General features: G+C 39.9%; 1 protein-coding gene and 1 long non-coding RNA gene across 4 annotated transcripts; one reads left to right on the forward strand and one right to left on the reverse strand.

Moving 5' to 3' along the window:
* Nucleotides 1-70: 70 nt before the first annotated feature.
* Nucleotides 71-2,701, reverse strand: LOC144458769 (uncharacterized). The gene is made up of 3 exons (XR_013488150.1): nt 2,423-2,701; nt 1,984-2,087; nt 71-1,555 (listed from the first exon to the last, which is right to left on the reverse strand). It is a non-coding gene; the product is annotated as an uncharacterized LOC144458769 (long non-coding RNA).
* Nucleotides 2,702-2,727: 26 nt separating this feature from the next.
* On the forward strand, nt 2,728-12,477 carry LOC117269920 (kynurenine--oxoglutarate transaminase 1-like). Of its 3 annotated transcripts, none has more exons than XM_078162184.1 (13): nt 2,728-2,796; nt 3,009-3,067; nt 6,400-6,547; nt 9,037-9,186; nt 9,430-9,516; nt 9,629-9,754; nt 9,852-9,972; nt 10,049-10,125; nt 10,206-10,295; nt 11,085-11,271; nt 11,389-11,465; nt 11,665-11,751; nt 11,837-12,477. In XM_078162184.1, exons 1-13 carry the CDS (start codon nt 2,743-2,745, stop codon nt 11,894-11,896), a joined length of 1,323 nt encoding a protein of 440 aa, XP_078018310.1. In that variant the 5' UTR covers nt 2,728-2,742; the 3' UTR covers nt 11,897-12,477. The 3 variants fall into 3 exon arrangements, with proteins under 3 accessions (XP_078018310.1, XP_078018311.1, XP_078018312.1); XM_078162185.1 differs by having other exon boundaries at nt 2,736-2,937; XM_078162186.1 differs by lacking the exon at nt 2,728-2,796 and adding an exon at nt 2,797-2,937 and having other exon boundaries at nt 3,041-3,067.
* The last annotated feature ends 1,009 nt before the right edge of the window (nt 12,478-13,486 follow it).

Genomic DNA, 13,486 nt, shown 5'->3' on the forward strand with positions numbered 1-13,486 from the left:
GTGATACTGCACTCTGAATTGTTGTAGTCTGAGATAATCTGGGGGAAAAAGGACCATTAGACACATCAGCGGCAGCCAATGTTGGAAGGTTTATTATAATTCAGTTTTAAGTACAGTAAATACATGTTTTACAGATGTAAATCACTTTATAACTCATACATGGTTATGGGTAACTCATTTGGGAACAACACTCTTACAGAGGTTTGTGAGGGCATCACATACAGTCACAACATCATCTAGTATGTTAACCTGCGACACTGGAATAACTGTTTGCAAAATCTTAAAGTTCTTCCACCGACCAATAACTCGTTCCACATGGATCCTCACACGAGAAAGTCTAGATGTGTCCACTTCCTGTGCAGAAAGCTGCTTTTTTCCTTTGGTGAAATGAGGGATACGAAGGGTTGCACCATAAGCCGCAAGCTCATCTCTGATGAGAAATCCTCTGTCTGCTAAAACCTCATCCTTAGGCTCCAAAAGTTTGAAGAAACCTGACTCTTTAGTGATCTGCTTGTCTGAAACCCGTCCACCCCACCCAGGAGACAGAAATGAAATTGCACCAGCTGGAGTGATGCCGATCAAATATTTAATGGTGTTGTTGTGTTTATAATTTGACCATGTCTGGGCCCTGGCAGTCAGATTACTGGGTCTAGCTTTGAAAATTTTCATGCACCGGCATCTTTTAAAGTTACGCTTGAATATTTTTGGCATATTTTTAAGTATTGCCCCCTTACTTGGCCATTTAATGAGTGGCTTGAGGACCACGGCCATAGCAGGGACCCAGCTCCGCAAAATATTTGATACGGTGGTTTTTGATACCTTAAATCTATATGCCAAGTCAGTATTACTTAGGCCCAACCTTAATTTCATCAATATATTGATATTGGGGCGGCAGTAGCTCAGTCCATAGGGACTTGGGTTGGGAACCGGAGGGTTGCCTGTTCAAGTCCCCGTCCGGACCAAAAATATGGAGCGTGGACTGGTAGCTGGAGAGGTGCCAGTTCACCTCCTGGGCACTGCCGAGGTGCCCCTGAGCAAGGCACCGAACCCCCCAACTGCTCAAAGCGCCTGTCATGGGCAGCCCACTCTGACATCTCTCCACTTAGTGCATGTATAGGTCCAGTTTGTGCATGTGTGTGTTCGGACCTGTGTGTAATTGACAACAGAGTGAAAAATTGAATTTCCCCTCGGGGATTAATAAAGTATATAAAATTAAAAATTAAATTAAAATTAAATTAAATTAAAAATAAAATAACCAATAGGTGGTCCTCTACTGTAAGTTTTTGGCTAATTCTTTGTACGCTGCACGTTATTTTTGTAAGCAGCCACTCAAAGATCACGGAGGTCAGTCCTGTGAGAAAAATCAATTGTCCAATGTTGCACTTAACAGTGGTATAGGAAAATGTAGATTTTTGCAGCTCCTCTTTCAGCTTTACATTTTCAGCTCGTAGTGTGTCAAACTCCTGTCGCAGGTTGACATACTCCTCCTGAAGTTGACTGTGTCTCAGGTTCAGATCATCGTACTCTCTCCTTGGAACTGGGATATCCTCCTCAGCTTTAATATAGAAAAGTGAAAAATTAGCATGTGCTGCAACCAATGCAGACAAGTTCACAATCCAGGGTTCTCACACATTTTTACCAATGAATTTTCAAAACTTTTCCATGATGTTTCCATTATACTTTGCCCCATTCCCATAACTTTATTTAAGTACTTTAAAATAGGTAGGCCTATATTGTAGTATGATTACAAGGAGAGTAGGAGAACAGGAAAAGAGGGGAAGAATAAGAGGAGGAGGAGGTGAAGCGAGGGAGAAACAATACCCCAAAACAGTGTGTATTAAAAACTTTTCATAAACATTGTTAATTCCAAAACCACTTCAAGGCCTGGAAAACTGTTCTAATTTAATAACTTCTCCTGGAATTTCATGACGGTGGGAACCCTGACAATAGGTCAGTTAACTGTAAGATTAAATATATTCATACCAGGACAATGATCCATACTGCATTCTTGTTCTGGAGTTTCAGAATGAGCAGGTTGATTTACTGCAGTGTTAGGTCTGTCATCTCTCCTCCTTTTCCTATGGTACCTACAGTAAAAACAGCAGAAATTTACAGTTAGACTAATCCATATCACAAAACAGCAGCTGTAGGCACCAAAGCTTATGCAAGAGAGGAAAACAAACTAAAAAAAAAACGACTGAGAGGGGGGCAACACAGAAGGCACAAAATCAGGACTACTAGAGTCCAATGATGCCTCACCTGCAAATAAAACACACACACACACGTTTGTTTACTAGTCAAATCTAACGCCAGCTAGTCATCAAAGTTTAGCTGCATTTGATTATTATTCTACATCGTACAGACAATCACTAATGTAAACCAGGCTTTCCAGTAAAATCAAAGAGTAGATAGATAACCTTACCTGATACAAAGTGGGCGCTGCAGACGCGAGCATTTTTGATTATGTCCTCATTCCAGTCAACACGTTTAATCGCTTGCAGCCACAGACGCCGCCGGTTGCTCTGAAACGGTCGTGATCCTGTCGCAATCCTGTAAAACTTTAGTCCGCCGGTGGAATATCGATTCTGACAACCGTACACGCAACAACCAGACATTTTGATGCTGGAAACAATTTTTATCCACTTTTAAATGCTTGCTACCTCGTCTGTGTCGGTCAGAACGGCTGGGGAACGCTGGGGAACAACACCACTTCCGTTGCCAAAGTGCGCGCGCAACTATTTGATGACGTTGGCCGTGAAGGGGTCTCGAGCTTTTGATTTCTCCGTCCGCTTACCAGTCAGTTACTTAACCGTAAATGAACAGAGGGTCGCACATTAGGAGAAACAACGCGATAGGAAACATTTGTTAATGGGAATAACCAGGAAGCTTGCGACTAACTTAATAAGTTATCAGAGTTCAATTAGACACCAACACAAGGTGGGTTCAAACTAAAGAGACACTTCAACAAAATGATAAATGGCGTATTTAGAAATGTGCTTATATTTCAGGTAATAATGTCACGACGACTTCATGCACGCAGAACAGACGGTGTGGATAAAAACATCTGGTAAGTGATAATATTTGGCACAAAAGGACATATGGACATAGGTTTCACTTGTATTGTTGCATTACGTTGTAAATCTCTGCCTGGATTTTCAGAGTCCAAACCTAGTCATTTATTAATCTCAATAAAGGCTAACGATAGTAATTTGTGACTGGTGAAGCACGGGGGTGGTGCACAGCCTCGGGGCAAGTCCCTTTACTATACTTCTAAATTTGTAACTTTACACATTTATACTTAAATGCAGCATTGATGCAGCTGCAGACTGTGCAACAAGAGAAGGTGAAAAAAAGTGGTGAAAGTACATTTTCTCAAGTACTGTATTTAAATGCTGTTTTGAGGTACTTTGCATGAGTGTCTCCATTTTATGCTACTTATGCTCCACCACACCTTGGAGGCAAATATTGTTCTTTTTATTCCCCTGCATTTAGAGAACTTTAGTCACAAGTTACTTTACAGATTGAGATTACTTATATGAAATTAAAATCTATTTAAAAGTAATGATATAGTATTATAAGTTAAACTACATAGCAGTATGTAAAGTAATTGAAATTAGCCCCACCTTTACAAACTGCAATATCGAAGTGATTTACACATAAATGCATGATTAATCACAATACACTAATATGATATGTATGATTTGGAAATGTGCCATCCTACATATTGAGTACTTAAACATTTGCTACTTATATAGTGTATTTTGATGCTAATACTTTTGTGCTTTTACTTAAGTTAGAGTTCGAATGCAAGACTTTTACTTGTATTTCTACACTGTGGTATTGCATCTTTTACTAAAGTAGACGATGTGAATACTACATAAAAAAACATTAAGTCTGTAAATAATAAGCAGTCAGATTATATAATGTAATGCTGTAATATTGTATAGATACATATGTGTCGATATCTAGGTTGTTTGCAGGGTCACTATGCACTTTACTTACTCTTGGTCTCAGTTGCTGCTAATCATTCTTTTTCTCTTCATATGTGCTTTTTTTAATGTGTGTTTTTATTTGCTGTATAACCAATTGCCTTCTAAGGACAAAATAAAGTTGAGGTTGAAGTATTGTCATATCACATAAATATCCTCCAAACTTATTTCAGTTCTAAAACGTCAATCATATGGTACGTTCAAGATAGCATTTGTGGGGGGAAAAAAAGTCAGAAGTCAAATAAGCTGTCCTTTTTTGATATTAAATTGAAAAGCAATGACTTTCTGTTAATGATTTGCAAATTAATCATATATTTTACATATTGCTCAATATTTGAGTATTAAAAAATGTGCAGTATTTTTCACTTGGGCCATTGCAGAAATCAAGGACTGATAACTGATGAAGCCAAAACTGTGTGCAAATCTAGATAGATTTAATTTTCTCTTTTTTTTGTAATTTGGGTGAACTGACCAATAATTTTAACTCACTCACTGGCAGCTCTAAACTCTAAACTAAGATTTTTAACAATGATTTCTACAGAAATAATTTCTTTATAAGTAGTATTTATAAGTGAAAAATATTTATTTTCTGACTCACTTGTGTGTAGGTTAATCATTCATTATTTAGAATTGATGAAATTCTTCCAGGGGCAACAGTCACTCAAAAGGCAGGGTACATAATATGATTGTAACTTTTGGTCATATACAGTACAGGCCAAAAGTTTGGACACACCTTCTCATTCAATGCGTTTTCTTTATTTTCATGACTATTTACATTGTAGATTCTCACTGAAGGCATCAAAACTATGAATGAACACATGTGGAGTTATGTACTTAACAAAAAAAGGTGAAATAACTGAAAACATGTTTTATATTCTAGTTTCTTCAAAATAGCCACCCTTTGCTCTGATTACTGCTTTGCACACTCTTGGCATTCTCTCCATGAGCTTCAAGAGGTAGTCACCTGAAATGGTTTTCCAACAGTCTTGAAGGAGTTCCCAGAGGTGTTTAGCACTTGTTGGCCCCTTTGCCTTCACTCTGCGGTCCAGCTCACCCCAAACCATCTCGATTGGGTTCAGGTCCGGTGACTGTGGAGGCCAGGTCATCTGCCGCAGCACTCCATCACTCTCCTTCTTGGTCAAATAGCCCTTACACAGCCTGGAGGTGTGTTTGGGGTCATTGTCCTGTTGAAAAATAAATGATCGTCCAACTAAACGCAAACCGGATGGGATGGCATGTCGCTGCAGGATGCTGTGGTAGCCATGCTGGTTCAGTGTGCCTTCAATTTTGAATAAATCCCCAACAGTGTCACCAGCAAAACACCCCCACACCATCACACCTCCTCCTCCATGCTTCACAGTGGGAACCAGGCATGTGGAATCCATCCGTTCACCTTTTCTGCGTCTCACAAAGACACGGCGGTTGGAACCAAAGATCTCAAATTTGGACTCATCAGACCAAAGCACAGATTTCCACTGGTCTAATGTCCATTCCTTGTGTTTCTTGGCCCAAACAAATCTCTTCTGCTTGTTGCCTCTCCTTAGCAGTGGTTTCCTAGCAGCTATTTGACCATGAAGGCCTGATTCGCGCAGTCTCCTCTTAACAGTTGTTCTAGAGATGGGTCTGCTGCTAGAACTCTGTGTGGCATTCATCTGGTCTCTGATCTGAGCTGCTGTTAACTTGCGATTTCTGAGGCCGGTGACTCAGATGAACTTATCCTCAGAAGCAGAGGTGACTCTTGGTCTTCCTTTTCTGGGTCGGTCCTCATGTGTGCCAGTTTCGTTGTAGCGCTTGATGGTTTTTGCGACTCCACTTGGGGACACATTTAAAGTTTTTGCAATTTTCCGGACTGACTGACCTTCATTTCTTAAAGTAATGATGGCCACTCATTTTTCTTTAGTTAGCTGATTGGTTCTTGCCATAATATGAATTTTAACAGTTGTCCAATAGGGCTGTCGGCTGTGTATTAACCTGACTTCTGCACAACATAACTGATGGTCCCAACCCCATTGATAAAGCAAGAAATCCCACTAATTAACCCTGATAAGGCACACCTGTGAAGTGGAAACCATTTCAGGTGACTACCTCTTGAAGCTCATGGAGAGAATGCCAAGAGTGTGCAAAGCAGTAATCAGAGCAAAGGGTGGCTATTTTGAAGAAACTAGAATATAAAACATGTTTTCAGTTATTTCACCTTTTTTTGTTAAGTACATAACTCCACATGTGTTCATTCATAGTTTTGATGCCTTCAGTGAGAATCTACAATGTAAATAGGCATGAAAATAAAGAAAATGCATTGAATGAGAAGGTGTGTCCAAACTTTTGGCCTGTACTGTACCTGTGGTTGTTTGATTCTAGCTCATAATTTAGGTGACATTACAGCAGTGTCTGATCTGTTTTGCACCAACAGGGTTGAATTCACACAACTGGCAGCAGACTACAAAGCAGTGAACCTTGGACAGGGATTTCCTGACTTCTCCCCTCCCAAATTCCTCCAGGATGCTTTTTGTGAAGCTGTGAGTGGAGGACCCCAAATGCACCAGTATACCCGAGCTTTTGTAAGTGGAAACACACATTCAGGAACACTTTTATCTTTTGTTAACGTCAGAGCAGTATGCTTAAGTTTAGATCATGTTAGAATGGTTTCGAGAGGGGGTTGTAGCCGATTCCGTGGTCTGTCCAGGGACCATGGTCTCTGGCATGGACCAGTGGTCACCACCACTAGGGGCGCTAGAGACACTGGTCGCGACCAGCTCATCAGTGGTCAGGACCAGCTGGTCTCTGGCACGGACCAGTGGTCCCTACCACTAGGGGCGCTAAAGTTACTGGTCCTGACTAGCTGCACTGTGGTCCCTGTGGTCTGTGAAGTGACTTTAGTCTTTTCTCCCTTTTCAAGTCATTTTGGCAGCACTGTTAGCTGGATAAATGTCAAAGATCATAATATTTTGTCTATAAAATAAACTTGATCAGAATTATTATGATTAATATTGTTATTATTATTGATTATAAAGATCCCTGTGGTCAGGACCAGCTGGTCTCTGGCACAGACTGGTGGTCCCTACCACTAGGGGTGCTAAAGTTACTGGTCCTGACCAGCTGCTCTGTGATCTGTTCTGTTGTTTGGACCAGTTGAGTGATCTGTGGAGTGTTTGTTTTTAATACAAATTTTCCCTTTTCTTACTGTGTTAGCAGAATAGCCTAAATGTGAGAAGCCATAATCATTTGTCTATCCAATGTTATCACTATTAATAGAGGTCATAATAAGAATGATTAAATTATTAGTCATAGTTGTATGAGTAATACTATCGATTATGCAGGTCTGTGTCTTCCTGACTGGTTTAAACTTTACCAATGTGTTGCATTTTAAAAGCTTGTGACATTACCCTTTGTATCAAATCTTGATCTAGAAACTAATGTCAAATAAATGTAGTGGAGGAAAAAAATGTAGAGTTGAGTGACAAAGTGTCACAACCTGGCTCTTTGGGCCATGACAGGACGGGAGACACACTGAATTAAGGAGGTGTAACAAAGTAGATTTATTAACAAAAGGAACAAAATGTGAAACAAGGAAAATAATGAATAAATGGGATGTGAACATCAGTACTATCAGAAGTGTATGATGTGCATGTGTGTAAGATGTAATGTATGTTGTATGAATGCATGAACTGAGCATAAGGAACTAAACTGCAGCTGCCACATCACCCCATGGGACGTCTGCTGGAGAAGAGAGAGAGACAATGAATGAATCATGGGTTTTATAATCTCAGGACACTGGGCCCAGGTGCCCCTGATACACCAGAACTCCTCCCACAAACCCAAGTCACATCAGGAGGCTGCTGCCTCAACAGCAGGGGTCATCACACAAAAGAACATCAAATGGAAATACAAAAATGTAAAAGTTAATGAAAAATTCAACACAAGTAGCCCACAGTACAGTAACAAAAGTAACAGTCAAATCTTGATTGATCCAGCACCTGATCACTCGATGATCGTTCCGAGGATTTTCTCGGCATAAAATCTTGAAAAACCTTCTAGTCTCACCAGGATGTCAATTGTGGTCTGCATAAAAGAAAACATTTTAGTTCAGGACAACACAGGGGGAAAAAAAACACAAGGAAGAGGACACATTAACAGCTTTATTAATGTTAAATTAACAGATGTAATTATATTTATGGGTGATCAACTAACAGTGAGCTCAAGCTCAATTCTGTTAGAATGGTAGAACTGTTACAGTAATGGATACCTTTATGTCTTTGGTCAACTAAAATTGGAACTTACCTCTGGCACCATGACATCAATGACAAAATCAATGTTTTTGAGGAGGCTGTAATCCAATGACAGCGTTGGCTTTATCAGATTGATGAGGTCATTCATCTGTTGGACATAGTAAGGGTAAATAAACAGTCGTTCATACACTCTGACAAAATGACCACTTTTAAAAAAATATTACTTACGTGTTTCTCATTGAAACAGATCACAGTGCAGCTGGTCAGAACCAGTAACTTTAGCGCCCCTAGTGGTAGGGACCAGTGTATTTTATAGACAAAATATTATGATCTTTGACATTTATCCAGCTAACAGTGCTGCCTAAACGACTGGAAAGGGGAGAAAATACTAAAGTCACTTCACAGACCACAGGGCAGATCACAGTGCAGCTGGTCAGCACAAGTAACTTTAGCGCCCCTAGTGGTAGGGACCACTGGTCCGTGCCAGGGACCACCTGGTCCTGACCACAGGGATCTTCATAATTAATTGTTACGACCAGGGCCTAGGGGAAACCCTGGCGCAACATGAAAATGAGATACCTAAAGAGACCAGCTGGTCCTGACCACTGATGAGCTGGTCGCGACCAGTGTCTCTAGCGCCCCTAGTGGTGGTGACCACTGGTCCGTGCCAGAGACCATGGTCCCTGGACAGACCACGGAATCGGCTACAACCCCTGCTGGCTGATGGTTTCAGTCATTTTTGACCAGGTATTGAAAGTATAAATGTTTGCAGAAAAAACAGTGACAGCCACCTTATGTTTACATTTCCTTTCTCTCCTCAGGGCCATCCTCCTCTTGTAAAAAATCTTGCTAAATTCTTCAGTAGGATTGTGGGACATGAGATTAATCCTCTTGAAGACGTCCTGGTCACAGTTGGAGCTTATCAGGCTCTCTTCTGTGCATTTCAAGCTCTGATTGATGAAGGGGATGAGGTACGAAAGTCAACTCAAATCCAGTCAAAATGTTGTACAGTTCAGCAATAATTAGGAAAACGTAACAGCAGCAAACATGTTCAAACAAGTTTGAATATAGTGTATGTGTGGTTAACGGTGTGATAAAAGTCCACATGGTGCTAAGTGCGTAACTGTAATGTGTGTAAAAATACTATAACTTCAGTTACCCATTTTTGTGGGTTTTAATGTTTGAAAAATAACTGACAGAAATTTGTATTTCAGGTCATAATTGTTGAACCATTCTTTGACTGCTACCAGCCAATGGTGAAGATGGTTGGAGGAAAGGCAGTCTATGTACCTCTCAGGCCAGTGAGTGGTTTCTACATTTTTACATAATAGCTACAGAGCATCTTTGAACAATTTGTGTACATGTACTTTTAAAAGTTTATATCAGCTTTTATTTCCTTGTGTTAAATTTAAGAAAGTTGAGGGAAGCACCGTCCTGTCAAGTGCAGACTGGGTTCTTTCTGCTGAGGAGCTGGCCAGTAAATTCACTCCACGCACAAAAGCCATCGTTATCAACACTCCCAATAACCCACTGGGCAAGGTAAGACATTTACCAGTGAGGAGTCTCCTTTTAGAGCCTGCTGAATAAAATTTGTTCTTGCACATGAACATGTTTCACACATTTATGTCCTTTACAGGTTTACAAGACTGAAGAGCTGCAAATGATTGCTGATCTGTGTATCAAACATGATGCGCTGTGCATCAGTGATGAGGTGTACGAGTGGCTGACTTATGATGGAAACAAGCATGTAAAGATAGGTGAGCTGAACAGAATGCACACAAAGGATAAAGCTGCACAATATAAGTTAAATTAATTATATTAATCTATTGACAGCCAGTCTTCCCGGCATGTGGGAACGAACAATCACTATTGGCAGTGGAGGAAAGACCTTCAGTGCTACTGGCTGGAAGGTAATGCACAGACTCATATCGTATTTCAGTAATGTATCCGTTTTATGTCCACATAATAATGGTGTGGTTCTTCTTGTCAGGTCGGCTGGGTCATCAGCTCTGGGCACATCATCAAACACTTGAAAACCATCCATCAGAACTGTGTTTACCACTGTGCTACAGCTGCTCAGGTCAACACATCATTGTTTGAGCATTATTGATACATTTATAGAAATAAAACATGGTTTCTTCTTGAGCGTCTATCAGAGGAGGCTCCACATGCTGTAAGAAATTTAATTCCTCTTCTCTGGATTATTAGCAGTAGTAGTCAGGGGACTTATATTTAGAACACTATCCTTAATACCAATGTTTACAAAATACAAAACACCTCATCATCCAGAGCCTTTCTGTTGTATTTGATGGTGTAGACATATTTTTTCCACCTTTAAAGGTCCATTGTGAAAGATTTAGAGGACTTTAGTGGCATCTAGTGGTGAGGATTGCAGATTGCAACCAGCTAAAACTTCTCCTGGTTAGAATTTCTTCAGTGTTCATTGTTCAGGAGAACATGTATGTATGTACCTATGTAGGTGTAAACGGCGCATTATAAGCTAACAAAAACACAATTCTTATTTTCAGGTGATTATACAGTAAGGAAAACATACCATATTATATTCCATTTTTGCCAGTACATCACCTAGAAAAATATTCCGCACTGGACCTTTAAAGGAAAAGATTGACATTTTGGAAATAGGCTTATTTGCTTCTGATTTGCTGAAGATTAATTCTAGATGAAAGATTTTAACTACTTGACCAACAACTTTCCTGCAGTATGGAAATGTTCAGAAAATGTTGAGGATAGTTATGTTTTGTTTGTTGTATTAAATCCACATATGCCCTGATTATTTGAACATAAGTCAAACATCTCAAACTTATTTATTTCCCGTTTTGCTCCTCTCATCCATCCCTGCCTTCAACAGGAGGCAGTCGCTCGTGGATTTGAGAGAGAATACGAGCTGTTTGGGACTCCAGAGAGTTACTTCCAGCAGCTGCCTGCATTGTTGCACCAGAAGAGAGCGAAGCTGGCCTCGTGCCTGGAGAGTGTGGGTTTGCAGCCCATCATGCCAGAGGGAGGCTATTACATGATGGCAGACATCTCCTCTGTCAGTGAGTAAAGAGCAAACACCTGTATCCATCATAGCTTATCATAAAATAATTCAAAAACCTTTTTACTTTGATAAGCACTGTCTTATTTATATGTACCTGGGCTTTCTTTTCTAACAGAGGTGGACATCAGTGACCAGACCACTAAGGATGAACCCAATGACTTTAGATTTGTTAAGTGGCTAATTAAAGAAAAGGTAAATAACATTTCATTTTTATTTAAGACAGCTAAACAAATCCCTTTTAAAGCAAGTGTTTTAGTTTGTTTTGAAGAGAAGAAGAAGTGATTTGATTAGTGTTTTCTGCAATTTTTAATCTTGGTCTGTTGTATTTAGAACATCATGCTCCTGACTTTTCTGTCTTTTAACTGTATGAATTGGCTTTTTTTTTCTTCAGGGTTTAGCAACAATCCCCGTCTCTGCATTCTACAGTCCAGAGCACAGCAAGGAGTTTAACAAATACATCCGATTCTGTTTCGTTAAGGTGAATTCAGCCTCAGTAACTGAAATAAATTTGACCCCTCTCCTGCCTCGCTCTTTGACTCACACTCACTCTCTTTGTCTAACAGGAGGACTCCACCTTGAACGCAGCAGAGGACATCTTGAGAAAGTGGAGTCAGGAACAGTAAAACCGACCACGATGCAAAGTATTACCCGTCCATAAAGACCTCTCCAGGCTGCTCTCTGGGTTGCCTCCTCTGTTAAAATGAGCCATATTCAGTGTTTCAGTGTGTGCTTATGACACAATCAGGTACTTTTTGCTTTTAATGAACAGGACAGAGTTGAATGGGGTGACAGAGAGAGAGTGGGGGATGACATGCAGCAAAGGGTTGCAAGCCGAGAGTCGAACCTGTGACCACTGCAGCGAGGCATCACCTCTATACATGGGGCGCCGGCACTATCCACTACGCTACTGACACCCCAGGCACAGTCAGGAACTTGAAGACAACGTCCACTTTGTCCACTCAGTTTGTCCTACTGCTGTTGTGAAAACAATCTTGTATGCAATGATTCTTAAGCGCTTAACTCTGAAAGGAAAAAAATATCAATGTTATGATTATGTTGCAGTAATTTTAAAGGATATGTTTTTTGTTTTGTTTTTTGTTTTCTTGTATGATGTCCTCTAACTGTATTGCACAATTTAACTGCAGATATATTTCTCCTGAATCAAACTAACAAAAAGTTTAATAAAGCTTTTAATAAATGCACACATTCCTTGTCTCAGTGTGTCTTTACTCAGCTGTGAAAAACTCAACAGCTCAACACAATTTAACTGCAGATATATTTCTCCTGAATCAAACTTACAGAAAGTTTAATAAAGCTTTTAATGTATGCACACATTCCCTGTCTCAGTGTGTCTTTACTCAGCTGTATAGCTTCACGGGCTCATGCCTTGTAATAAGTGTTTATTACAGCCCATGGATGTCCACATAAACAGTATGAAACAGAAATAACATCAGCGTAATAGTAATATAGACATACAGTCAATTAGGGTCTTATTTCCAGGTAAATTTGAGGTTTGAAGCATTGCAGCAATATGAGATGTCTGCCTTCTCTCCAATATAATGGAACTAGATGGCTTGTGGTGCTTGAAGCGCCAAATAATATATTTTAAAAACTCAACAGCAATGTCTCTTTCCAGAAATCATGACCTGATTACTCAAGATAATCCACAGACTTTGTTTTGAGCAGTTTCATGTTGGAACTATTTTCTTTCTACTGAACTACACCCACCAACCGTATCACTGCACAGAAGGAAGCATGCATCTACTCATGGACAAGAGGCTTGTGCTCATGACCGCACAATATGTATTATTTGCGTCCTCCTTTGCTTAGCTTTAATGGTTCAGGCAGGGTTAGGACCTCTGAAAAGAGACATTGCTGTTGAGTTTTTCATATGTTTTTTATGGCACTTTGAGCACCACAAGCTGAGTGCCATTTAGTTCCATTATATTGGCGAGAAGGCAGACATCTCTATGGACAATATCTCCAACACTCAGCAACTCACACCAGAACAATCTAGATTACTAAATAACACTACAGATAAGAGGAAAAATATGTATTTTTGATTTTGGGATGAACTGTCCCTTTAAGGGTAGAGACATTGAAGATAAAAAGTCTATTTTGTTTTTATCTTTCATGACCAATCTGAGCAATAACACTGTCAAATCTTGCACAAAAATGAAAGCTGTAGAGACTGTAAATATGTATATTGCAAT

The sequence above is a fragment of the Epinephelus lanceolatus genome, chromosome 19 (genome assembly GCF_041903045.1).
Source record: "Epinephelus lanceolatus isolate andai-2023 chromosome 19, ASM4190304v1, whole genome shotgun sequence".
NCBI lineage: Eukaryota > Metazoa > Chordata > Actinopteri > Perciformes > Serranidae > Epinephelus > Epinephelus lanceolatus.